Source organism: Brienomyrus brachyistius, chromosome 1 (genome assembly GCF_023856365.1).
Source record: "Brienomyrus brachyistius isolate T26 chromosome 1, BBRACH_0.4, whole genome shotgun sequence".
Classification (NCBI taxonomy): domain Eukaryota; kingdom Metazoa; phylum Chordata; class Actinopteri; order Osteoglossiformes; family Mormyridae; genus Brienomyrus; species Brienomyrus brachyistius.
The window spans coordinates 28,417,918-28,445,205 of record NC_064533.1 but is presented as its reverse complement, the minus strand read 5'-3'; the positions used below and the strand labels follow the sequence as shown (position 1 = coordinate 28,445,205).

General features: G+C 39.1%; 2 protein-coding genes across 8 annotated transcripts in view; one reads left to right on the top strand and one right to left on the bottom strand.

Annotated features, from left to right (window-relative positions):
* The window catches only part of LOC125748594 (amphiphysin-like), a 53,334-nt gene extending 43,069 nt beyond the window's left edge, over positions 1-10,265 (top strand). Inside the window, exons 12-25 of one of the 6 annotated variants that reach the window (XM_049024925.1) lie at positions 43-141; positions 458-481; positions 675-698; positions 1,131-1,154; positions 3,570-3,602; positions 4,552-4,605; positions 4,924-5,064; positions 5,270-5,380; positions 5,776-5,826; positions 6,419-6,472; positions 7,879-7,944; positions 8,036-8,539; positions 9,079-9,177; positions 9,617-10,265. In XM_049024925.1, coding sequence (XP_048880882.1) covers positions 43-141; positions 458-481; positions 675-698; positions 1,131-1,154; positions 3,570-3,602; positions 4,552-4,605; positions 4,924-5,064; positions 5,270-5,380; positions 5,776-5,826; positions 6,419-6,472; positions 7,879-7,944; positions 8,036-8,539; positions 9,079-9,177; positions 9,617-9,721 — 1,389 coding nt within the window. In that variant the 3' untranslated portion in view covers positions 9,722-10,265. Of the gene's footprint in view, positions 1-42; positions 142-457; positions 482-674; positions 699-1,130; positions 1,155-3,569; positions 3,603-4,551; positions 4,606-4,923; positions 5,065-5,269; positions 5,381-5,775; positions 5,827-6,418; positions 6,473-7,878; positions 7,945-8,032; positions 8,540-9,078; positions 9,178-9,616 lie in introns of all 6 variants that reach the window. The other 5 variants (XM_049024922.1, XM_049024939.1, XM_049024947.1 and 2 more) reach the window with 5 other exon arrangements.
* Positions 10,266-12,533: 2,268 nt separating this feature from the next.
* On the bottom strand, positions 12,534-26,623 carry LOC125748699 (STARD3 N-terminal-like protein). Of its 2 annotated transcripts, XM_049025185.1 has the most exons (9): positions 26,477-26,623; positions 23,082-23,164; positions 21,792-22,074; positions 17,382-17,459; positions 16,397-16,474; positions 15,857-15,910; positions 15,658-15,775; positions 14,841-14,939; positions 12,534-13,603 (listed from the first exon to the last, which is right to left on the bottom strand). In XM_049025185.1, exons 3-9 carry the CDS (start codon positions 21,993-21,995, stop codon positions 13,542-13,544), a joined length of 693 nt encoding a protein of 230 aa, XP_048881142.1. In that variant the 5' UTR covers positions 21,996-22,074; positions 23,082-23,164; positions 26,477-26,623; the 3' UTR covers positions 12,534-13,541. The 2 variants fall into 2 exon arrangements, with proteins under 2 accessions (XP_048881142.1, XP_048881150.1); XM_049025193.1 differs by lacking the exon at positions 15,857-15,910.
* Positions 26,624-27,288: the final 665 nt, after the last annotated feature.

Below are 27,288 nucleotides of genomic sequence, written 5' to 3'. Positions count from 1 at the left end.
AATGTGATTTAGGGGTTGAAAGCCAGATGTGTCTTCCCACAGAATGAAAAGGTCTCAGAGTCTCTCCTGGATCTGGACTTCGACCCCTTCAAGCCAGACACCTGTTTATCCATTGGACAGTCACAGTCCCCAATGTCACAGGTCTTCCTCCATTCTTACATTTCTTTTATTCGCTGGAAGATAAAATGGTTTTCAGATATCTAGGTGTCTATAGGACCAAAACCAATGTATGAACTCTACATCCTTAAAGGATACATACAAGTCAGCTTCATGGACTATTTCACCTTTAAGAAACAGGAGTAAATGCATAATAATAATAATAATAATAATAATAAAGCTGTGATGTAAATGATGAATGGTTATTGATATGGATTTGTGCTATCTAAGTGAAACGCCATAACTTCATAAGATTATCATATAAAAAGAAAGAATGTTCATGCTGAAAATCTATCTACAGATGACAGTTTTGGCGCATTTCTATGTAAGCATACTTTTTTAATAAACCCACATCTATTTAATAAACCTACATCAATAGAGTACAATAGAAACACTTATTTATATTATATTTCACTATGCGCAATTTATGGATATATTTTTTTCATTCTTCATTCTTATTGGTCATGTGTGTCATGTGATGCTGTCCACATGTCTTACGCCGAGTTTATTTCTGACAGACGCTGCCCTGGGATCTGTGGACGGTAAGATTCTAGCTACCCAGTGATGACTCTGGCTTCTTTGCCCGATGTACTTCATCAAATCACTTATATTGTTGCACTTAATCAAAGTGTTTTTCAGTACATAGGTAACTGTAATCTGCTGAGGCATACAGTCCTCTTAAAATGAACAAAAAGCTTAGAGAATGATTGTAGTTGACGATATTTTTTTGTAAACGTGATTCTCTAGCCTTAACAGAACCAATAAAATCACAGAAGTACATTCCACATTGGGCTGAATTGGTTAATGCTGGATGGAACGTTACTATTGTAGAATGTCATCTCTGTACTGTTATGCATCAAATTTAAATAAAAAAATGAATGTTAAATAAACTTATTAGTGTAGTATAGTGTTAATTTCTGTGATTCACTATGCGCTAAGTTTCTACTAAACTCTTGAATTTGTCTATCTTCCAGGCAGATATTGTTCCCTCACAGCCAGTAAGTAGAGACTGTGTAATACTACTACAGGGTACTGTAATCATTCACTTAGAATTGAGTGTTTGTTCCACTTTGCTAAACCAGATTGGTTAAAATGGGCCATACTTATACTTGTGCAATAAATATGCAATTAGTCTCTTTAGGGCAGGTAGATTTTCTATAATCATTAAAGATGTGTATTACTTTACATTACTGTGTTAATGGCATTTTTGTAATGTGCCAAAATTAAATAAATACATCAATAATTAATTGTTATGTGTCATGACTGATTTAAAATGGGATATAAAAGAATGAATGACGTGTCATGAATTAGTTGAAATGTAAAATAAAAAAATTATTCATGTCAAAGTCAAAGTAAACTTTATGGTCATCTCTGTTATATACATGTACATAGAGAGATGCCATATATAATTATTTCACTATTTATTTAAATTTGGCACTTTTGGCACATCATAAATTAATTTAATCTGTCAGTCTGAGCCATCAAAATGGGTAGGCGGGACTAGCGGCAATCTATGCAAGGCGATTGGCTGTGTCTTTCGAAACATGCTGGTTCTGCCAATCAGCTTGAGCCGAACAGCGATAGTCCCGCCAACTGAGTTTGATGGCTCAGACTGACAGATAAAATTTATTTCCCATTTTGAATCATTTGTGATCATTTGTGATTTAATTAATTTATTATTGATGTATTTATTTATTTATTTTTGGCACTCTTGACTCCATATTTTTGTGCTTATTTTGTCCTTCTGTGTTTCATTCATTAATTCTTCTGCCTTCTTTCACTATTTACATCATGCAGTTATTTTCATGCTCCAGAAGATAGTTTAGTGGTTTTGTTTCTTTGATCTATTTCTCACTATGGAAGTGTTTTTTTTCTTCCTTTCATCTGCCGGTCCCTAGCCTGATTATTACTCTGTCTGTAACCTTACTGTGGACGACTACACCACCAGTCAGCATCTTTTACATGGCCAAGGAGATCAGGACCCAGCAGGAGATACTGGTTGTTTTCATGAGGTTTGTAAGGAGGATTTGCAGGAGAGGCATGAAAAACTGAAGTCAAAAACTCCGGACATGAAGGCTGCGTAGCCTTGGGAATATAGCATGTGGGCAGAGGCTGAGAGGTGGGATAATCCAGGTGTTGCTGGTGTCAGTGAGCCAAAATGTACAGCAAGACATAGAGGAAAGGCTGCAGGAGGATGGGACTGAGCCCGCACAGGGGATAATAATCCCCAACGAGAGCGAGGAGATGACTCAGGGCTCACAGGAAGGTGAACAGACCTGCTAGCCTTGGGCAAAAACAAACCAGAGTCCAAGAGAACCAGAGTCTTATAGCCCAGACCAGACCAGAGTTTGATAGCCCAGGATGGTCTGGAATAAGGTTATGATCTCTGGGAGTAAAATCGAGCAGGTCCAAGGAGAAAGGATGTGACTGTCAATGCTGATGAGTCCCATGGTAATGCAAAGTTGGGTGTGGGTGACCAGGAGAGCTTGCCTGCTAGGCTGAACAATTTAAGTAGCATGCATCTTATGAGCAATATGGAACGTGTTGAACTTTGTGCAGTTCTCAGTCTAAAGGCCAGTCTTCTTCCTTAGATCCAGTTCAGCAAGCCCTAGGAGATCCCTCAGAGATGCCAGACATTTTGATTTCTCCACAGCGGTCTCCTTTTGAGAGGCATGGGGTAAACCAGTGACACGAGTGCAATAATGCAGCACCTGATCGTGATATCCAAATGTTCGACTTTGTCCTTGATCCATTCCTGGAGAATCAGAGACCCTTTTGCAGGCAATGAGAGGCAGAAATGGCCAGAGAACTGCACGGCAGGGGTGGGCAGTGGTGACTGTAGGTCGTGTGACACCCCAGAAGAGCAGCTTAAGGGTTCAGCCCAATGGTTTGCTCTGCCTGGTTTAGCCTTTCATAGCGAGAGTAGTGAAAGCCTGTGGCAGGTGGCCAGTAACAGCAATGACTTCTTCTCCAACGATGGCCGGGAGGAGACCAGCTGGGGAGACTACGATGCCAAAGCCGGAACTCTCTCTGCTCATGGCATCGTGAGAGGTGGGGAGCCAAAGACCCCCATACTGTACACAGGGCTAAAGAGCATTCTGTCCAAAGCTGCCGGAGCACTGGCACTGAGAGTCACAAACAGGGGATTTGGACAGTATAGGAAGTATAACTGAGGTACATTCCTGTCCCCCTGAGTATTGCATGTAACAGAGCAATAACAGATCAAACCTACTTTTCAGAGCTGAGAATTCAGTTATTTTTTCTCACAGTATTTTCCCCTTCCATGTCATCTCTTGCAGTTCCTAACCTCCATTTAACTTACTTTTCCTCTGATTATTTTTCTGCGTCCCACGTTCCCCTTGGCCCTTAGTGTGAATGGTAAATGTTGCATTTTCCCTTTGTGTTCATTGTAGGTATCCAGCAGTGCATTTGATGACTTTTCAAAGGTAAATGAATGCCCAAATCGATGGTGTATGAGTTGTAATGTAGATGTCAATTAAATGGGGAACATATAAATAATACTTGGTGCTCAAAGCAGTACAGTTTGATTAAATATCATCCATCCCTCCTTCCCACTCCATTACAGTTGCTAATCCAGCACCAGGTCATATCATCACACATACCCCCCATTTTTGCCAGATTCCTCTCTCAATTCTCTCCAAGGTCGTTCAACGAATTAGAGCCATAATGAGTGATTCAGGAAATAAGTTAGTCCTCAAGGCACAGAGTCTTGCAGCTTTTTAATTACCCTTCAGTTTACACTGATTTACACCCAAAGCATTTCGTCTGTGAATAAGTGTACAAAAATAACAACTTCGGCAAAGAAAAGAAAAGCTGAGACTGAACAAAGCCATGAGACCCCCAAGAGACCCCCGCACCCAAGGCACCCACATAATGAGCTTTACAGGCAAAATGAGGATTGTTTGTAGTACAAACACAGTTATATTGGATCTTTGTTTAATACATCAACCCACCGCATTTAATAATATAGAAAAGATGATAATATGGATGAGTAATTACGTATCACGTCACAGTTACATAAACAGATGCAAGTATTAGCTCTATTGTAGCATGAAGTACAACTAATACAATTAAAACACACATTTCATTTTTTTAAAAATGAAACATTCTATTATGAAATGGTAATAATATGTCTGAAATATGGAAAGGTTAGAACTGGAGTACTGGATTTAAATTATTCTGCAGTAATTATTCCACCTTGAAATCTTGAGATAATTGAAATTTTAATTAAGATGTTAATTTCTAAGTGGTGTTATATGGGGTTTGTACTGAGACCTGGGGTATAGAACCGTTTAAGTTCTATGAAATGGTACAGTCCGTTATATGAGCTTAATCTAACTCCTGCTACATTTCCTGCATCACAATGTTCTATAGCTGGCCATCTCTGGCTTTGCCAAAGGTTCGGCTCAGAGTGTGTTTGATGAAGTGGTGAGTGATCACTTTAGCTTTAATAGAAATGTTTTCATGAGAATCAATGCATGCATGTAACATTAGCAAACGATCATTTTTTAAGTAAAAAAAAAAGCCCAGTTCTTCTGGAAATTCGTCAATTTGTAATAAAAAACGAAATGTTCTTTTTTCTTTGCTGATTTTCCGATTAGTACCTTTGATGGAACATTGAAAAAAAAATCCTGCACCGTCAACTTTCCTTTATTTCATTTTCTTTCCTCCATAAACTAGCAGCAGCAGATTTCCTGAAGGGGGGGGGGTGTTTATGTTTTGTTACCCTCCCTGTTCTATTATAAGCCTGCGGCACCGTCTGCGCCCCCTGCTGTTGGAACGGAAGAACCTCCTGGACCTGTGACAACTCTGGGACAGACCCAAGAACCCTCCACAGATACCAGCACTAACGCTGGGGATACCAGCCCCCCTAAAGAGGAAAGTGCAGTGAGTCTCTCAGATTCTAACCTCATCCATCCACTTTTTAACCCTTTATCCTTGTCTGGCTTCCCAAGCCGTGTGATTTCCACTATTCTGCACATTCCACAGCTTAAATCAGATGCTTAATGTAGTTTAAACACAGTTCTGAACTCCTTGACTTGGCGGGATTAATATTTAATGAACCATTTCCTTTCCTTTTGTGTTTGTAAAGAACCTGACTGTGGTGGATGTGGAAGAGACATTAATGAGTGAAGAAGCCAAGCCCTCTGAGGTACCCTGTGGCTTATTCCCTCAGTGTAATACCAAAGGCTTATCAAATTCGGTAAATATCAGCAATCCAGCACCTGTCCAGAGGAAGAACACAGTGTCACACAGAGGCTAACAGCACATGAACTGATGATGTGGAAACATTCATTTAATCTGTCGTTACCCCATTAGCTATTAACAAGATTAGTTAATATTACGTTAATCACCCCCATGGGGAAATTGGACAGTTTTCTCATATCCTATTTTGTTCTCCATTTCACACACACACTTATATACGGGGTCAGAGCACAGAGGTGAGGATAAGGACCTTGGTCAACTTTCCAGTCACTGGCACAAACCCAGATAGGCACACAATATTTTATTACTAATATCATAATATCACCAAGGACCACAGAGAATACATTGCAGACCTTTCTCTTGCACCTTAACCTCAACCTTTTCTGTATACAGGAACCCCCGACACTTGAAGCTGAGAGGGAATCTCCTGCTGAAGCAGTGCCTGTAAGTATCGCTTCAGGAGCTCAAACACGAAGCAGTTTCCTAAAATGTCTTTGCCTTCTGACCAACGGCATGAATCTGCGAAAGCTAAAGTCAGTAGGATATAGCCGATCTCTCTTTTTCCTTAAAATGTAGAATAAGAATCACTACTGGAAGTTCTTAAAACATCACCTGAGTTACATACTGGGCTGAAAAGTAAGCTCGCCCATTCATCTGAGATGAAGGGCAAGAACACTAACCCAGTGGCTAGTTAAATAAAATACATTTTGACTACATTTTATATTTAACTAGCATAGTCCACTAGTAACATTCGTAAAATTTACTAACAACATTAGTAAAATTGACTAGTCATATTCATTAAATTCGTAAACTTTATCCCTGGTTACATACATCCAATACTGAAATATTAATAAAATTGAAATATTCATCAAATGTCAGACAGCGGATCGCATTCACTGAAATCGATTCATTTTGGTCTTTTACTAGAGAGGACAGAACAGGCTACCTTTTTTTTAATGATCTGATTGTGGTCTATAGTCATTGTTCCACCTTTCAAAGTGTTTGCTGGCATGTGTGAGTAACTGACTGCATGCAGGGCCCAGTAACAGTGGAGGAGGCAGAAGAGCAGCCCAGCCCTACTGACGAGCTGGTAATTATCCCCAACGTCGTTCTAAATAAACCCACATGCCAGTCTGAGTCCGATGGCACAGCCAGCAGACCCCTATCTGATATCGAGTTCAGCTGTTGTAGATAGTAGTTACAGTACAAGGTCGAACCCTGAAGCAGATGGGCTACAGCAGCCGAAGACCTCCAGTCAGCTAAGGACAGGAAATGGGCTACAGTGGGCAGGAACTCGCCAAAACTGGGCAATGGAAGATTGAAAAGCATTGCCTGGTCAGATGAGTCCCCATTTTTGCTGACGCACTCAGATGGTCGGGTCAGGATTTGGCACAAACAACATGAAAGCCTGGATCCATCCTGCCTTGTATCAACTATTCAGGCTGATGGTTGTGGTATAATGGTGTGGGGGGTGTTTTCTTGGCACCCTTTGAACCCCTATGTATCAATTCAGCATCGTTTAAATGCCTACCAGAGTATTATTGCTGACTATGGCCATCCCTTTATGACCACAGTGACCCCAGCTTCTAATGGCTACTTCCAGCAGGATAACACACCATGTCATAAAGCTCATATCATCTCAGACTGGTTTCTACAAAATGACACTGAGTTCACTGTATTCAAATGGCCTCCACAGTCACAATATCAATATAATAGAGCAGCTATGGGATGTGGTGGAATGGGAGATGTGCATCATCAAGCAGCCAGTGATTGTATACATACAGTACATATACTGTACATGTATCAGAATGGTGAATATAATTGGTGCATTTTCAAATGTGTGATTCAAGTATGTAATACATAAAAACAGCAGATTTAAAATGTACAGTAGCTTTATTTAGTTCTTTGTCTTTAGTTGTTACAGTAGTCCTGTTGTACGGCTCTCTCTCCTGTATTTTAATGTAGGTTAATTCTTCAATGAGACTGGACTGACAGTGTGGCCATTATTTAGCTGTTGCAAGAGGGATTATTGGATTCCAGCTGCTATGATACTAAGCAATGCTTATTGCATCTGTTTTCTTTCTTCACATGTTTTGAATTCAGCCTAAAACAGTCAATTAATCCTCCAAAGAACGATCCTAGATAACAGTCCATTTGTGAAACAGAAATAATAAATAAGGTTTACACATGTGTAAATGCTGTCATAGTGACCTTGCAGCATGGAGGCCTCACCTCCAGGGGGCAGTGTGTGTGCGGTTTGCACCCTCTCCCTGTGCTTGAGCAGGTTTTCACCAGGTACTGTAATTTTTTACGAAAATCAATTGATATCTTCAATCTAGGAGGTCCCCTGCCTCATGCCCTTTGCTTCCTGGGATAGACTGCAGGCTCATGGCCCTGCACTGTACAAGGGTGATGGATGGATGGATGGATGGATGGATGGATGGATGGATGGAATGTTGATCTTAGTGGTTTTCCAGTGTTGATTATTTTTTCCAGACTGTAGTGTCTGAAGTAAGGGACGAAAATACAGAAGATGTCAGAGAAGACTCTCAGGATGAAGAGGTAAATATCCAGCTGAGTTTGCCAATATTCATCAACTACAAATTATGTTCAAAGTTAGGCCAAGGCTCATATGTTCCTGTCTGTTAAGCAGACAATGGTCATCCCTTCTGTGGTGATTGAAGCTGCCTCAAGCAACGAGGGTGACGATGACCATGACGCCGAGTTCACCACGCCCGCTGGAATAAGCGATGGCGGAGAGGCTGAGACCAACTCAAGCAAAGGAGATCCAGAGGACACTAATAGCCAATCAGATGGCTTCCAGTCAGGCAAAGGAGATCCAGAAGACACTAAGAGCCAATCAGATGGCCTCCAGTCAGGCAAAGGAGATCCAGAGGACACTAAGAGCCAATCAGATGGCCTCCAGTCAGGCAAAGGAGCTCTAGAGGACACTAATAGCCAATCAGATGGCCTCCAGTCAGGCAAAGGAGATCCAGAGAACGCTAATAGCCAATCAGATGGCCTCCAGTCAGGCAAAGGAGATCCAGAGAGCACTAATAGCCAATCAGATGGCCTCCAGACTGGCAAAGGAGATCCAAAGGACACTAATAGCCAATCAGATGGTTTCCAGGGACTTCCTTCTGGTTTCCTCTTCAAGGTGGGCCTTTCTACTCAGAGAGTGTTAGTATGAGGCATGATGCATCAAATTACTATTGGCCCAGTAACATTTTTGAGGCTTTGATACAGAATTTCGGAAGAGCTCACACCCGTTTAAGTTTCTGGATTGACGTTGAACATTTTGCAGATACCCTTTGATTTTCAAGAGCAGCCTTCCACCAAACCTTGACCATGTTGAATTTATACATTTTATACATAACTTCCATAACTGAAAAGAGTCAAAACTACATTTTAACCCTTACATCAGATTTTTCAACATTAAAAATCTGTATCCTTATTGAAATTTCACGTTAGGCCTTTAATCATACATGTAACCAATGGTATTTAAATTCTCCACAACACCTTAGTGGCTAAACCACTGTTTATTCAGACTGATGTGCAATCACAGTATTTATTGGTATTCTTTGAAACCTTCCATCTGCATTCCAGTGTGGTTCTAGCACGCTAATGGACTTTACACATCGCCACTGATCCGGGGAATAATAAATATTAAGAATAAAATTGTAACCTTTGTTGCAGGTGGAAATGCTCCATGATTTTGAAGCTGCAAGCTCTGACGAGCTGGAGCTGAAGAAAGGAGATGTGGTTCTGGTCATCCAGACAGAGATGGCAGCTCAGGCAAGGATGCCCCTTCCTGTGTCAACAGAGCAGCTTCATAAATGTCAACAGGAGTGTTTAATCATTCTCTTCACCTTGTTTCCATGAAAAAGTGTGGTGTAAAAATAAAGATTCGCTGAAATTTTAGGACTTCCCTTCTCTTATCTCTAAAACTAATATACAGGTGATGTTTTTATTTATCCCCATTGGGAAATCAGGTCATGTTCTCCATAAGGCAAACTGATGAGGATTAAGGGCTTTGCTCAAAGGCCTAATGGTGACATCACTGACGATCACAGGATTTGAACCAGCAACCTTCTGATCACAGGCACTGAGTCCTAACCCACAGAGACAATTTTTTTGGGGGGAAAAAATATTGACAATATAAACAACAGCCAATTCTGCCTATTTTGGGATGAATTTTGCTGAAGATTGACCCTTGCTTCCCAATTTCTTTCAGGATGAAGGCTGGCTCACAGGAATTAAGGAATCCGCTTGGTTAAAAGAAGGAGACGTTGCATGTAAGGGACTCTTTCCGGAAAACTTTACCCAGCGTCTTCAGTAAGGCTCCCAGAACTAATGAGAGCACAGCCAAAACTGCTGTCTGACACCATCAGTGGATGTTTGTTGAAAGCAAGTGAAAATCAACCAAACAAGCAGAGTGACTCTTTGTGGACTTGAATAAAATTACTATTTAATCACATAAATAATAATGAAGCATGATGCAAGACTATAATCTGGCTACTTCTTAAACCAAAACCAACATGTTTACCGCTGAGAAACAAAAGATGCTTTTCTTTCAATATAAAACTGTGGAAAAATAAAATTCTAATAAACATGTAGGAAAAGGTGATGTTTTTTCACCTTTCACATATATAAATATTTAAATATTGTTGCTTTGATACCCAATTCAATGTATAATCTGCATAAAGAAACCTATTTAAAGTTTACAAAGACACAATTATACAATTTTTTTTGTTGGATTTATAACTATAACCCAATTTGTTGTTTGTGTTTGATTTTTTTTTAATGGCTAGATAAGGTCTTGATTTTGCATCAAGTTGTTGCCAAAATAAAACACTAATAAAACACTATTTGGTGTTACGAAACCTTCCTACTGTAGTGTTTGAGAGATACAATTTTTCAGTTAACCGATTAATTTTGATGATCAGTTGATGTAGCATTCCAGACCAGTGAAACTGTTTCTTTGTATTTAAATTCCTGCTATATTGTATTTTAAAAGTCTAAATTTAAAAAGTCTGTTTATGAGATATATTTATTTGTGAATTATATTTAATGATATGCTGTATGAGTTTAATTAACTCGTTTTTTAAAGGCAAGAAAACACTTCCGGACATGTCCGTGCAAATTCATCTGCCAAATAATCTCCATTGAAATGCTAAGCTGCAAGCGAATTTGGCACCTTTCTCAATCCAATGGCCTTGTGATGTACAATGTTTATTGACCTAAATATAAATAGAACTAGCTTATAAACAGTACAATCATCATGGTCAAGTCATAGAAATTCATTTATTCTGGCTATTAAATGTCTCTAGACGAAGTCGTCTCCATACTTGTTTCCTCCTGTTGTCTTTTATTTCATTGCTGCCTTCTAGTAAAACCTTTACACATCTTTTTATTTGATACACTATACCGTGCGCATGGAAAGTTTTGAGATGCTTTCTTAATTCTATAAAAATGTTGCCAGTTTGTCGGTTTCATAGCAAAAGTCCATTTACAAGCAATGTTTAACATATTTGCACATATCTTCCACACAGAAGTTTTTTTTTAAGTGTCAGTTTTTCTTTTGACTCACTCATGGATGGATGGATGCTTTCGTTGGTGAAACCATATTACTGTCATATGTGCAATCTAATTGTACAACTATAATGTAAAAAATATACCAAACCTAATTCTAGCTTGCCAGCACTCCTACGTACATATGTTAATACCTACTAACAAAACTCATAACAACACACAGTGGAACACGTAGGCTCAAATACTGTAAGTTACTGTATAACTTTTAGTGAATATCATATACAAACACTAGGTGGAGCCAAAGTCTCTTCTTCTTGTAAACCATGAAATATCCATCCATCCATTTTCCAAACCGCTTATCCTGCTGGGTCACGGGTTGTCCAGAGCCTATCCCCTATCCCGAGGCAGGGAACAACTACGGGCAATCTGGAAGTCCAATTAGCCTCATCATGTTTTTGGACTGTGGGACTGTGTTTGTACCCGGAGGAAACCCCATGACGACATGGGGAGAACATGCAAACTCCACACACATGTGACCCAGGTGGAGACTCGAATCCGGGTCCCAGAGGAGTGAGGCAGCAGTGCTAACCACTGCACCACCATGCCACCCCTACCATGAAATATAATTAAGCTACATGTATATTTGGTACACTGATTTTTCACTTACATATTTGTTAAATTTAATTCATTTGGATTACTGGCAATTTTCTATAAAAATGTAAAAGCATGCCATCAAAATAATCATAATAAAAAGATATGCATTGGATCGAAATATTTTTAAAATAATATTTTAGTAAATATTTCAAAATGTGTTTTTTTCTTGGTGTGTCCAAGCATCTTAAAGCATGAACAATGCTGGAGCTCCAGACAGTACAAAGTATTGAGAACACTGACAAACAAATGTGAATCCACATAATCAGCACTATAGCTCATGTGATGCAAAGAAGGGCCTATTTCCACATTTAGTTTAAGCAACATGCAGCTAATTTCCATTGAGAATGTTCACAACATCCCTTCTGAGTAATAGCCATATCATACAGTCTTTCCTTTTTGTAGCAACTGCACTGAATTTTTAAATGGTTAAAGCAAAGGATGTTGGTAAAGACTGATAAAACTGGCTATATTCACCTGAAAAGGGCGAGGAAGCTACCAACGTAACTGCATCAGCTATTCTGTGCTCCTGATTATCTGCTCCATTCTTGACTGTTTGCTTTGTTCATCATTGTTCTTGCTTTTTTGGTTTGTTCTTGATTGCTTGGTTCAGGTGTGCTGTGGACTGTATGAGGCTCTGTCAGGGCTGGGCTGAGCAACAGCTTCTTAAGTCTGGCCACAGCCAGAACTATATTTATTTCTGCATAAATGCATCAGTCCACTGTCTATGAATGCAATGTGATTTGTGGAGAAGGACTTTCCACTGCCTATGAATGCAATGCGACTATGGAGAAGGACTTTCCACTGTCTATGAATGCAATGTGATTTGTGGAGGACTTTCCACTGTCTATGAATGCAATGCAACTATGGAGAAGGACTTTTGTCTTCCTATATGCATAAATCACAAAAAAATGTGCATGACAATAAGAAGAAAATTCACAATGAATTTAGAAAATAAAACAAGTGCATCTCCTTTGTTTTGTTTAATAACTCTTTTGCAGCCTGAGGCTAAATAAGGCACGTGGTAACACACAGCACACAAACGTACTCTCTCACACACACATCTCCCATAATCCTCGAGGTAGTCCCTAAACACAAAGTCTGCTGATACAACACACAAAAGCACACACATGTGCAGCACTGTGGACAATTACGGGAGAAAGTCACAAAACTGTAAACAAACTGTAACAGAGAGTTTTTACCGTAGCGTAGTTATTAAAGCTGTAAAAAAACAACTCTGAGACATTATTCTTGAAATGCTTTAAAAGATCCCATGCAATGTGCTTTTTTCTCTCTATCAATGACATCAGGATATATCCAAATCATTTCAAAATGAAAAGAAATATTGATTCATTTTCCAAGGCTCTGACGTCACAATTTAATTAAACAGGCACTTCTGTCGGATTTTATTTTATCGTCATCCTCAGCAATGGACTCACTGCCTTAGAAAGAAAAAACGAACCAAACTGAGATATCTATTAGTGATGGCATTTTAGATGAGATCGCTTAATTTAACAACTGATAGGAATTCACGGGACCAAATTACATATAAAGAGATTAATAATATATGCTGGTATTTTGGTAGTAATGGTTATCACCTTAACTTTGTGCTTGTACATACATATACATACATTCCAAAGTGAGTACACTGCTACCCAACATCACTAAAAGTTAACATTTTTCAAATTAGTATCATATTACAGCAAGTACAGTAATATTAATTTCAATGGAAGGATATATACAGTACTGCAGTGTATTACTTATACGATTGGTATGTAGGGCCCCATATACTGTACACTACTTCTGTAGTACAAAGAGTATATTGTACATATTTTGTGCATTACAAATATTTTTTAAATGCTACAATTGTATGTAGGTAAAACCACAGTTCATTTTTATACATTTTATAGCGAGGTAGCTGCTGTAGCTATAGATCATAACAAAGACAACACCACTTAAAATGCACATGTTACGTGCTAATTTACAGGCTTCTCTTGGACAGGTTCTCCTTCTGCTTCTTCAGCTGCTTGATCAGAATCTGAAAAAAGACCAGCCGATCGGAGTCTTTCATCAGAACTACACCATCAGCTTTTTCTGGATTTTTTCTGCTTTTCAGTGCCCATAAGACACTGCTAGACACACTGCTTGGAGCAACATGCTATTATGCACAAATAGTATTATAAAATGAACACCACCAGTAATAAATATCACAACAAAATTGATTGCCTATTTGTAGCCAGCACTGCAGTAGCAGAGTACACCTGGATTTGTTTAAGGATGTGGAGCTGCCAGCTCACTCAGACCTGTCTGGGCAAAGGCTCCGGTTTTCACAGTTAGCATTCCATAGTCCACCCCCCTCCCGCATTGCATCACAAACTTCATTCACATCGACTCGTTAACGGTTATCGGACACCGAGAGCCACGCTAGTCCAAAAAACATCCTTTATAAATATGGCAACCTGAGCTTTTTCGGCAAAAACAAGACACAAACTGCTAGCATGTATTTTTTGACATTTGTGTTTTATAAATATTGTAATATTGAAACTCATAAATGCTAAATCTAGCATAAATGCATTGAATACAATACTTCAAACAATGAATAATTCAAATTCAGCTGACCATATAGAACTCTGGAAAAAATTTATTAGACCACAGCAACAGTTTTAGTTTCACGTTTTTCTGTTTATGTGAGTGTGTTTGTGTACAATACATTTTTTTCCTCAGTGGTCTTTTAATTTTTTCTGCAGTTGTATATGCATGTCTGTGAATATGTGTTTGTGTGTGTGTGTGTGTGTGTGTGTGTGTGTGTGTGTGTGTGTGCGTGACCGGGTATACCTATCCTTATGAGGACACAATGTCCCCATAACGTGATAAATATCCATTGTTTTCCCTTATGGGGTCCGGTTTCCTGGTCCCCATAAGGGAAAACTCAGTGACTGCTATGAAAAAACTATAAATTTCAAAAACTCTTGTATTTTGCTTGGTCACTTACGGTTATGGTTAGGGCAGGGTGGGGGTTAAGGTTGTCATAGTTAGCATTAGCATGTTTCACATAGAAGTGAATGAGCGGGCCCCATAAGGATAGGTATACCCTACATGTGTGAGTGTGAGTGTGTGTGTGCGTGTGTGTGTGTTTCTTTCTGATATGAATTATTGTATTTTGCAGAATGCCATTGATACATACATGCCAGGAAATGGTAAAATGGCGAAATATATTAAAATCTACCTCCATATGCCTGTACAGTGAAAATTTATTTAACCGAAAGCCAGCTCACCTGCTATAGACTCTGGAGGTGAGTAAAACTGGCCTTCTGAGAAAGTTCCAGAGTGGATGAGGGGGGTTCTCTCAGTGACACCCCCAGCCGGCAGCAGCCCTGACAGACGGGAAGGCACCCGTGCAGGTTAACCATCACTGTCTACATCTCAGTCTGCTTCCTGATACAAAGTCTGCATTCTGTTCAGCTTAGGATATATTTTCCAGATTAGGGCCCTCTTGTTTATATTTTATTAAATAATTGTTGTATTTACTTATATAGCAGATGTTTTTAACCAAAGCAAAATACATTTCTTTTGAGAAAGGAGGGTGAGTCAGTCCCTGACTGAGCATTTGGGGGGTTAAGGGCCTTGCTCAGGGACCCAACAGTCTTTGGTGGGTGGAATGACATTGGAGTCCATAGGATTCGACCCAGCAACCACAGGCACAGTATCAAAACCCACTGACCCACACAACACATAGAACTAGCACAGAACTATGAAAAATACGTACTGCTGTTAGACAGGGTAACCCTACAAGTTACTACTGCCCAATAAAATACGTGGGTCAGCTTTGAAATGATGTTTTGGAGGAATGTACAGGTATAGACTGTGGTTTTAAGGAGAAAGGGTGAGTTTTGAAAGGTTTAACATGAATAATACAAATTACACAGATTTTTCACAAATGAAGTGACTCACTTTCAACCGGGGGGGAAATCAAATTCAAACACAAATTAAATCAAATGGCAATTATACAAAATCTGATTGACTGAATTCATGACAGTGAAGGTGATGTAAATGTCTGTCGTTAAGGAAGTGCTTCAGTTATGTGTCACTTACGGTTGTTGTTCTCAGCTTCCTTTGGAAGAACTTTGAAGTCCAAGAACCAGGTCTCAATCCAGGCCAGGATGAAGGAAGTGATGGGAATCAGGTAGCCAAAAGCCCCCTGAGAAAGAAGCTACAAAAAAGGTTGATTTATCTAAGACATGATATGGAAATCCTTGTCAGTTAGAACTTCATATCTGGTAGAGAAACCAACCTCAGTGATTATGACTTTTGTTATCAAGAAGGCAGAGGTGATTAATGTTGTTATCTGTAAAAAAAAAATATATATATATATATATTTTAAGACGGCATCCTGGATTTATTAATAATTAATACTTTAGATCCCCGTTTACATCTCCCTCAACCTGCTCTTCTTTCTTGTAGAGTAAGCTGTCTGTGAAGGGCTGCCATCTGTAGTGGTGCCCAGGGAGCTGAGGCTTAAGGGCCTTGCTGAAGGACCCGCAGACGTGCTGAGGCTGGGTTTGAATCGGTGACCTTCTGATTACAGGCACCCAGGCTACAGGCCAGACGCTGCCCCCAACATTAATATCACTTTTATTCCTTCTTTATTTATTTACCAGTAGTATCTCACCTTACTGGCAGCTTACTAGCTGGTAGGGTACTTTGCAGTGTGGACAGTGCAATAATAGCATAAAATAGTTTTCGTTTATATACATTGCACATTTTGCATCGCTGTGTTCAAAAAGCATGGCTAAACCACGGTCGCGTTTGTGCTTTTCGCGGCTTTGCCTACCGCCACGGCCCACCAGTGCCGCAGCCTACAGAGCGCATAGGCCAGGGTGAGGACCGAGAACCGAAAGATGGCCAGAACCTGCAGGGGGCAGAACACATGGGTTAGGGTCTAACATCACCGGTGAAAAATGAACCTTCATGTCTGTCAGCACGTCAATGTCAGCAGAGGGAAAAAAAAGTGAAATGTGAATCTATAAATTTTGACTGATGATGTCTTTTCCTTTAGCTAAAGAGTGTAATTATTCTCTCAATAATGGGGAGAAAGTATTCCATTTATTTTTGGTAAAAGGTTTTCATACAGTAGCTAAGTGGGCAGTTTCCAGTACCAGAAAAAGACTTTGCTTATTGTCTAAGGAAAAAAAAATATTCACAATATTCATAAACAGATCATATTTTTATATATTTAACCAAATTTTGCTTTAAATAAAATGTGAAAATAATTGTTGTTACAACTTCAAAATGATGCAAAATTTCCCTTGTATCGGTAATAATAATAAGGGTGACAAGAGGAGCAATGTAATGTTTGGTTCTAAATCAGGGGTGTCAAACTGCAGTCCTTGGGGGCCGGAGCCCTGTCTAGCTTAATTCTTTCCCTGTTCCACCACAAATGATTCAGCTCAAGAGCAACGTAGTAATTAGCACAAGGAGTTGAATCAGGCGTGTTAAATGAGGGGAAATCAAAAACTGTGTAGGGCACCGCCCCCCCCAAGACTGCAGTTTGACACCCCTGCACTAAATACTCCTCTAATGCACTTATGGGGGTGGGCGGGGACTCTCCTCAGCGACAGCAAACATAGCACTATTGATGTTGTTCTCTATGAGGTACTAGTGAGATGAATGATGCAGTGTAACTCTGTGGGTCCACATCGTATTCCTTTGCAGTCATACTGCCACTATATGTCCGGTCTCAGATTGCAGCAACTATTTCAATCTTAACTATAAAGTTATCAAACAGCTATACAAGACAGAAATAGCAAAGAACTTACAAATATGTCAAAGAATGACGTATGGAAATCATAATGAATGACTTCTTTGGTCAGCTGATCCTTGATCCCTCCATTGGCCTAAAGAAAATGAAATGAAAGGAGAATGTAGTCTAGGATAGACTCACCACCCAAAGCCACTTCATAGGACATTTATACTAATTAAATAGTTTGCTTGCACTGTATTTTACCTAATATAGTCTGGACATCTTACTCTTGTTGTACCAAGAAAAGTAAGTAACAAAACAAGTTACAGACTAGACAAAAGGTCAAGCCCAGAGTAATTATTGGCGGAATCATAATTGACCCACATATTTAATATACAGTTATCCATTTCTACCTGGTATTTCTGTGTGAGCCAATACAATTTTTTTGCCCTGTTGTTAGTTGTCATGGTCGAAATTCTAAATATGGACACAGAAACCTGAGACAAACTTTCCACACTGACATTGCAGGTAAATAAATCTTCCAGAGGTCGCAACCAGTCACACTGCTAGCCAGTGTAGCCATAATAGATACTCTGTACTTCTTACAGACCAGTACATGTGCCCACAGTAAAAGCACTTAGATAAAAACATATGGGTTTTGTAAGGATGTGGCTGCATTATGATACTGTAGTGTTTCTAGATATAAATGTGACAATGGTTGTAAGGCAACCTAATCCAGTGAGACATGCTGGTGTGAATTATATATGTCACATAGACATTGATTGATAAATTTAGACTGTTTTTGCTGTGTTTAAAACTAAAACAATGGATGTTACTTGATTATGATCTAGCTATACCATTCTTTGAGACTAATTTTGCAACAATCTCAGCACTCAATTCTCTTTGCTCTCTAGCAGGCGAAAATAAAGATCCAGTCACCTACAGAGAAATGGTCTTAAAATATCCCGGAATGCTTCAGACTGTCAATCTGCTATCATGGAATTGGTCAGACTTCTGGGGAGCGTTTGGCTGCTAATTAACCTCTGAATTCAAATGGACGAACGAATTAGTTCCTATGGCGTTCTTACTTTTTCACACATGGCTGCTGTATGTTGTCATATTTTTGTTAAATAAATTATGAATGAGCATAATCTGTCATGTGTTGTGTGTTACCTGAAATGCACCTAATTTCAGAACCTGGTAAAGACCAGATGTTTATCAAACCACAGAAATCAAAAGCAGACATACTTCATGTCACTGTACATCAGTCAAGCTATAATTAGTTATAATTATCTTAGCGTTGGGCATAACTGAGCTGTGGTCCTGGAAATTCCTGTTTTTGTGTGCTCTGCACTACAGAGAGGTAGGAAAAACGTCACTGCCAAACAGCTTCAAAGATACGGTAAGTGAGAAAAACACAATAATCTGCAGGAAGTTTTCGGATCTATGCAACTAAGAAAATTGAAATAACTTTCAGGACTGGAGTAAAGTGCACTGCCTATTGAGTTGCCCCTACGTATACAGAGGTAAACACCTTTATTATTCATAATCTCACCTTCCCTCTACTCTTCCTAGGGAGGGCTATGCTGGTAGAACGCCGAACCGGGGCAATTCTAGGATGCATTTTTAAGGTGGATGGTGCATACGAGGAGCCAAGTATGTGTCAGATCTTTCTTAGGACCTGCCTCCATTGGGACACGCCCATAAAATTTCCCTTGGGAACCTTTCAAGATGCCTGAACCATTTCATGTGACTCCTGAAGGTGAACCAGGTCTATTTATAGCTCTATATATAGGACCGACTATCAAATATATTTGAAAGACAATCCAGATCTGCAAACTCCTCACCCTGTCACAGACAGTGAGTCAAGCAGCTCTGCTGAGGAATTTCAGTTTGGCCATTTGTACTTTCTTGATCTTTCACTGATTGTCCACAGCTCATGGCCATCAGTGAGGAGAGGGTCACTAAGTAACCAGTACACTCCTACTCTACTCTTGTCATAATTAAACTCCTACTTCATCACCGCAGACCTCCTCAGTACCCATACGACTGCAATCACCAAGCCAGACCTCCTATCAATCTCACACTCCTTCTTACTATCAATCATGAACAAGACTCTGAAGTACAGTACAGACTCTCCCATCTTCACCTAAATGAGAAATCCCTCCAAAATGAAATGAAATGAAATGATATTTATTTGTCATTTGCAGAAGTACGACTACAGGCATATTGGAATGCTTCTTTTCTCATATGCCATCTTGCTCTCCTTAAACAAATATACACGCATATATACACACATTTATACACACAAATATACACACATTTATACACACAAATATACACACATTTATACACACAAATATACACACATATATACACACGTATATACACACGTATATACACATGTATATACACACATGTATATACACACATGTATACACACAAATATACACACAAATATACACACATATATACATACACATATATACACACTCAAATATACACACATATATACACACGTATATACACACATATATACACACATATATGCACACGTATATACACACGTATATACACATGTATATACACACATATATACACACATATATATACACACAAATATACACACAAATATACACACATATATACATACACATATATACACACAAATATACACACATATATACACACTCAAATATACACACATATATACACACTCAAATATACACACATATATACACACAAATATGCACACATATATACACACATATATCTTCTGAGAAAGCACCCTTGCTCACATCGACACCCACTGTAAATGGAGTCTTACTGCATTCCTACAGGGGCAGAACAGTACCAGCCCTGGTACCTGGTAATTCTACAGCACCCCTCACAGCATATCCCAGCGTACCAAAGCCCAGTTGTATTACATACCTGTAGGTGGGAACCACCCAAAGGCCCACCCACAGTGGGTCGTGGTAGGAAGGAAGGAAGGAAGTGCTACCTGATTGGCTGGTGCTGCAATTTGGTCTAGTGTTAGGTTGCAACACAAAAAATAGTAACAATGTATAACGTTAAAAAACCAAAATTAACTGGAACACCAATGAACCATAGAGAATTGCAGTTAACCAGAAGCGTTATGACAACAAAAAGACAATAGCAGATACAAAATACTAAACAGATGGTATAATGGTTGATTTTATGCGGATAGAAAACTAAATAAGTACTTTCTTATCAAAACAAACTGCACACGAAACAATAGTCTAACAGTTTCAACCACACAAACATACAGAAACAACAACAAACTCTGATAACGAAAGTTACAGCTGCAATTGAATGGAGCTCAGCTATTGCTCATCACTGCCACATCAGTCTTCCTCTTAAAATAAACATCTTCCTTGCAGGACTCAGTTGTATTTGCCACTCTCGATGATATGGACTTCTGTTTGTACGATCAACAGCAGCCACACGGAGAAGTCTGATATCGGCACAACTAATGTAACTGACGGTTGCAACAGCCAGTGACGATCTATGCCTTTCGACGCTTTTGGGAAACACGTCCCTGTTTTATGGCTTGGAACGATCCCTCTAATAGATATAATAAGATAATATATGTGCAATGGAGCTTTTGTGAAATGCTTACCTTTGTAGTGCAATGAAAAAAAAAATCATTCACAGTACTAATGTTCAAAACTCTGAGGTAGTTACCTAGCTACCTAAGTAAAAAGTAATGTTAGCCTACGTGAAAGCAGCCAATTAGGTTGTGCTTTCTTTGTGAATTTAAAAGAGCCTCCATTAACATCAATTCACCGACCAATCAGGTAGCACTTTCTTTTTGAATATGAACCAGCCTCTATTAACAGTGATTCACCAGCCAATCAGGTAGCATCTTCTTTATGAATATGAAAGAGCCTCCATTAACGTCCATTCACCGACCAGTCAGGTAGCACTTACTTTTTGAATATAAAACAGCCTCTATTAACAGTATTTCACCAGCCAATCAGGCAGCATTTTCTTTATGAATATAAAAGAGCCTCCATTAACGTTGATTCACCGACCAATCAGGTAGCACTTTTATTTTTAAATATAAAACAGCCTCTATTAACAGTGATTCACCAGCCAATCGGGTAGCATTTTCTTTATGAATATAAAAGAGCCTCCATGAACAGCGATTCAAACCTACATTATGGAAATTCACTTCAGAGCAAGGTAGACTGGTTCTTTTTGGCACATTTCATTGGGCTTTTTTGCTGGATTGTAGCTCGTCTTGTCTCTCCCCACTAACCTGCTTTTCAAAGCAACTCTCTTACCAGAAGCCCAACACTAACAACATAGCTGTCTGGATCATAACAAAAATGCAAATAGCTCCACAATGTCAATGTCACAATTTTCAAAGGGGTCCTTTAATATTACATATATAGTACTTAGATCCACCGCAAATAGCTATGTGATAAGAACAATAATAAATGAAATATAAAGGTATGCATACATTAAGCTCTATGATCCACAGCAGGGTGATGAAGAGCAGGTCAAAAGTGACGAAGAGGCAGAAGGTCCTCCGTACATCAGAGATACCCCTGTTCGCAGTGGCCTCATTGGTGTCAGTGTGGGTCGAGTATGGTACAGTGTTGATGGACCCAAAGTCTACAAGAGTGGACCTCCGTTCCTGGCTGTTGTTCAGAGCTCCTTCCATGGATCGGACTGGTCCCCAGTTACTGCCAACCAAACCTGAGCTCAGGAAGCATCACCTCTGTGATCCTAGACCAGCACAACTGGCAAAAGGGGTTGATAAATTAGCATTCATTTTATCCAGTGTTTTTCAACCCAGTCCACTGGGATCCCCAGACAGTCCACGTTTTTGTTCCCCCCCCCCCCCAGTCCTGAACACACCTGTACCAGGTGATACTCTGGGCCTTTCTTTCCATTAACAGAAAATTGATTAATTATAGCAGAATAAAATTACAGTAACAACAGCAAATTACAGTTAGTGCAATCTAATTAATACCAAATGAAGTTTTTTTTATTTTGCAGGTAAGGCATAGTAACTTAACAAATTATATACCAGGCCTTTACGTGTATGAAATATACCCCTTGGTGAAGGAGATTTTGAAGAATTTGACAGGACATTTTAAAACTGATATATCATTTGAGCAGGGGATTTCTGGGCTTGGAACTGTTGTAAGGCAGCTTCTGCGATACTGAGGCAAGATAATAAAAAGCCCAGCCTACACATATTGTGGAGAACAGCTGGCAGGTGAGACACCATCCAGTCCACAGAAGCCTGGTCACCTGAGCCTCCCTTCAGGAATGCTGTTTCACATGCTTAAAAAAACACGAATTTGTTTCACGTGGTGTACGAATTCTGCCTAGGGACACGGCACTGGATGGAGGATTGTTATCATAATATTCCACCCAGTTTTAGCGTTAGTTATGAGGTGGTTTCACATTTTTTAGACTGATTATAGATTGTCTTTAAAACAGCTTTCACTTGTCATCTACATAATTTACTTTTCACCTTTGTACATCACACTTGAAAAAATCAGTTTATGTACACTAATATCAACAGTCATACAAGGCACTACGACGAGAGGTAGAAAAATAGCAGCTACTGAATAAATGTTGCTTTCAAATCAGTTTTTCTCTATTATATTACAAGCAGTCATGCAGTGTTTGGTAGTATTACCAGATCTGCTGGTTTCCATACCAAAATAGCATGGAATGAAATTCTGTAACATGTATGACATGCTGCAAAGAGCAGAAATAAAGAGTGAAACTGTACCTTAGAGTGGTCTGCCTAGAGTGAGCGTCAATCAGTTCCAAGATCAGATCTTCACACAGTGCCAATGAGGAAGTGGTAGTCAGCTTTGGATAAAAAAATCGAAAGAACAGATGTAACACGTGAGCTGCCGTCACAAGATAATATATTTTCATTGGGCCAAGCTGGGAGCAGGACATGGCATAGTAGCATACTGTAGTAACAAACTGACCTGTGGCCAGTTTGGATTCTAAATGTAAATATATGCAAGAGTATTACAAGTTAAGAACACAGGGCTTAACAGTGAGCCTCGGCAGAAACCCATGACTATATATGACAAATGAAAAACTAGGTAAGGGCCCAATTAAATTTTTTTCTGGTTCTTACAGCAGCATTGTATGCTGTAGGTAGGGCCCTAACATTGGATTTAACCCACCCCCCCCCCATAACCCCCTCCCAAAGAGCAAACAAATACCGTAACAGATACAGGGTATCAAATTTCGAATTAAAATTTACCAGTGCGAAATTCTACGAAATCTGCTGAAGATTCAGACTTTGCATGGAACTGTGCGATGCAGCATATGTCAAGCTGTCTTAAGTCCCATGTATGTTGCACTTAAGAACCAAACAGTGAAAAGCAAAGCACAAAGAATTCACAAAATGCAGAAAGGCAGCAGGACTTTCTTCACGGTGATACAATTATAACATGAAAGTGACAGGAACTCAGCTCAGCTCATCCCGGTAGGACTAGTTTAAATCTATAAGCTCCCCTCCCCCCACCCCCCAATTACAGTCTCTGTAGTTCGGTGATTTGACTTATTTCCCACTGTTTATCAGGGCAGAAAAATGGGTTCAGGTTTAAATGTGAAAGCTGACAAATACTGTAGCAATTCATCATTTGAATGGGAAAATCAATAGTGTTTTTACCAAAATGCAGGCTTTTGGCTATTCTGTGTAGGCATCATCAGCTAAACAAAATGTAATAGAAAAAGCATGGATGAAGTTCTATCATCAGTCTAATTTGCAATGTTGTACAGTTTAAATGTCCTTTCCAGTAATGACACAGAATCAACAGATGTTTTATGTAATCAAAACTATAACATAAGTGTAAGGCTTTTTTGACAAATCGTGCTTTGGCATACAAGACAAATCATGTTTTGTGCTTACAGCACCCCATTCTTCAAAATCAAAGTGTTTATTTTAAAAAGGGAATATGACACACCCACTTCCATTTTAGGCAACACCCTACTGAAAACAGACTAGAGGCTCCGGCTTGATTTATAAAATGACTGCAAGAAATATCGATACATTTTCTTATATGAAATCATTCTCCTTCATTCTGTGTTGTTTTTTTATAACTTCATTTTCCTTATTTATGTGACGGCCCAGTGATGGCCTGAGATAGGCTCCAGGTTGACTGTGACTCGGTAATGATAGGTGGTTTAGAGGGAGAAAGGGATGGATGGATGGACGGACAGACAGATATGTACCCCATTTTCCCAAAAAGTTATAGTCCTTCATAAGTGAGAAAACAACATAAATTCAATCTGCTCTGATGGCCCAACCTCAGACATCATGCTGCGGTTCTAAATCACCCAATTTTTTAGTTTTATTCTACAAACATTTGTTTAAAAATGAATACAAATATAAATATCAGAGGAAACCTAATGTATATAATAATGTTCTTAGTGGTAATGAAAGTACACTTCTTGAGGGTAAATATAAAAATGCACAGACTACTGAGTTACACACTGCTGAACCATGGCAACCCAATAAAAAATAACTGCAGACCAAAACAGCTGGTAGGACATTAACTTATTGTTGTCACACGCACACACCAAACGCTGCCTAAGCCACTCGCTGGTGTGCCACCGCCAGCACTGAAAACCTGGCTGGCCCTATAAGGTATAAAAACGGCAGCTTGGGAGTGAGCGTGCACAGATTTGAGCAGGTGGGGGGTAAAAGGCGGCTATGTAAAGAAATAGAGTAGCACTTTGTTGTCTGATTTGCATAGTTGTCTTATTAGGGTTTTGCATTGTTTGGAATGTAGATCTGTAGATCTTGCTCCGATTGTACTTACACCTATACCTGACACATTCATTATGAGCTGTCTAGCTGTATGTTCGCCTAGTTGACTCCTTGACTGCTGTACGTTTACATACTAACCTGTGTGTTGTTCTGGACAAAAACACCAGCTAAGAAATATATAATGTTTATATAACATATGTGCTACACAGATACCCAATTGAAGATGTACATTACTTACACCTTAATGTGACTGCATACCAAACACAACTTTTTTTTCTTGTAAACATATAGGGGTTTTTAAAAATCCACTGATGTGGTACAATGAGAAAAAGGGGCTTCCAAAGACCTGATTTGCTTTAAACTTTTCCCTATCTGCACTGTGATTCAATCGTGCAGTAATGCATTATTAAATACAAGTACGGGACAAACTGGATAACTCCAAAAATACCCAGTATACCTGAGTAGGGCTACTTGAATACAAATAGAAATAGACATATTTCATAAGCATACAGCACAGGCGTACTGGGACGTACAGGGGATTGTGAGGTCGACCCAGAATATCACTGGGAGCAAACTGCTGTCCAGTAACATAACAAAGTATTACGTACATCACGGCACTTTGTTTTCAACAAAACGCTATTACTTATTTACTGCATCACTGCTTTCTTCAGACCAAAACAACCACACAGAACAAAGAAGTGAAATTAAAGAGTTTGGTTTTCACTTTAGTAGTTACGTTATCCTAACTTCTGTTACTACCGTCATTATTCTGTAGTCATTTTGTAACAAAAGTAAATTCTAGAATAACACATAATAATAACGATAGTTTATGGTTGATGAAAAAATAACACGTTTTATATGACAGCGGCAGTTTTATACGACATCCAGGTTGGAAAAAAAATATGAGTGTCTTCAGCAGAGGTCACTGTCTGCTATAGTAAAAGACCGAAGTCTAGTTAAAATGTCACATCTACCATCAGAACAGTTATCAGCGTTCTCTGGTTACGGTTAATATAAAGCTTACTGATATGACAGTGAAATTTGATTCAGTACTATCTTGAAACACCGCTTTCTGATGTTTTAAAAGTGCGTTTTGGGCGTTACCGAAACAGAAAGGCTCTTTTAGGGAAGACTTTAATGTGCTTATCTGTAGTTATTTCACCCGAAACCCTAATCCTGTTTTTATTTAAACCACCATATAAAATAGATAAAGTTACTTTTTGACGTGATACTGCGGATTGGACTACACGTATGTACGTCTTTAAAATGTAACACCGTCTAGCAAACAGGAAAAATTTTTGCTGCGAAAGTAAAGAAGTATTTTACGATTTTTTTTATCGCTTAGGTTAAAAGAAATGCGGCTCGGATAACAGAGATGTATATTTGCTTACATAGGGAAGGTACTGTAAGCAGCGGCAGGAGAAATACAATCCAGATGAGAGTATTATCCAGTTGTAAATTTTAGAAGTATAGTAACTCTTTCAGTTTCGCTTTAACGCAGGAAGACATCAGCTTGTTTCTGTCGGCATAACTGTAGACATAAACACGGAGCTTTTGTTTATTCCACTTCTGTGGGTTATGCGGTTAAAATGGTAACATTGACTGGGCCTATTTCAGTGTGAAGTCAAGGTGTGACAGAGAGAAAAAAACAACCCCATTCAGTTGACTTTGTACTATATTTACAATATTGAGGTCTGATACTTTGAGTCATGTTCACATTTTATGTTAGGTTAAGTATAGAAACGTTTTAAAATAATGTAGTTTTACTCTTTAAAGAGTTAGCCACTATTTGTTTTGCGAAGTATTGTACAGAAGCAAAACTTAATATTACTTTATGGGTGACAATAGAAAAAACTATTAGATTTTGCAGTCCTGTATAATCAAACATATTAATAGTAAGTACAGGGGTTGGACAATGAAACTGAAATGAAATTCTAGCCGACAGTCTTTGACGTTTCACACCTATATATGTACAACCTGGTGGCCAGTCTTCACTGATGCATATTCCATAAGTACAAGCAGAGTAGGAAGGTTGAATTAGCAGAATAATGGCACAGCTGTGCATAACATATTGCAATCCACACAATATAATGGGAGGCATATCAGAGTTTAAAAAAAAGGACAAATTGTTGGTGTGTGTCTTGTTGGAACATCTGTGACCACGACAGCGAATCTTTGTGATATTCAGGGTAAGGATGCCGTA

Coding starts and splice junctions, on each gene's coding strand:
- LOC125748699 (XM_049025185.1), bottom strand. CDS start 21,995: ATGGAAGGAGCTCTGAACAACAGCCAGGAACGGAGGTCCACTCTTGTA. Junction 17,460..21,791: donor TGTGGATCATAGAGCTTAAT/GTATGCATACCT, acceptor CATTTTCTTTAG/GCCAATGGAGGGATCAAGGA. Junction 15,911..16,396: donor GGCACTGGTGGGCCGTGGCG/GTAGGCAAAGCC, acceptor TTTTTTTTACAG/ATAACAACATTAATCACCTC.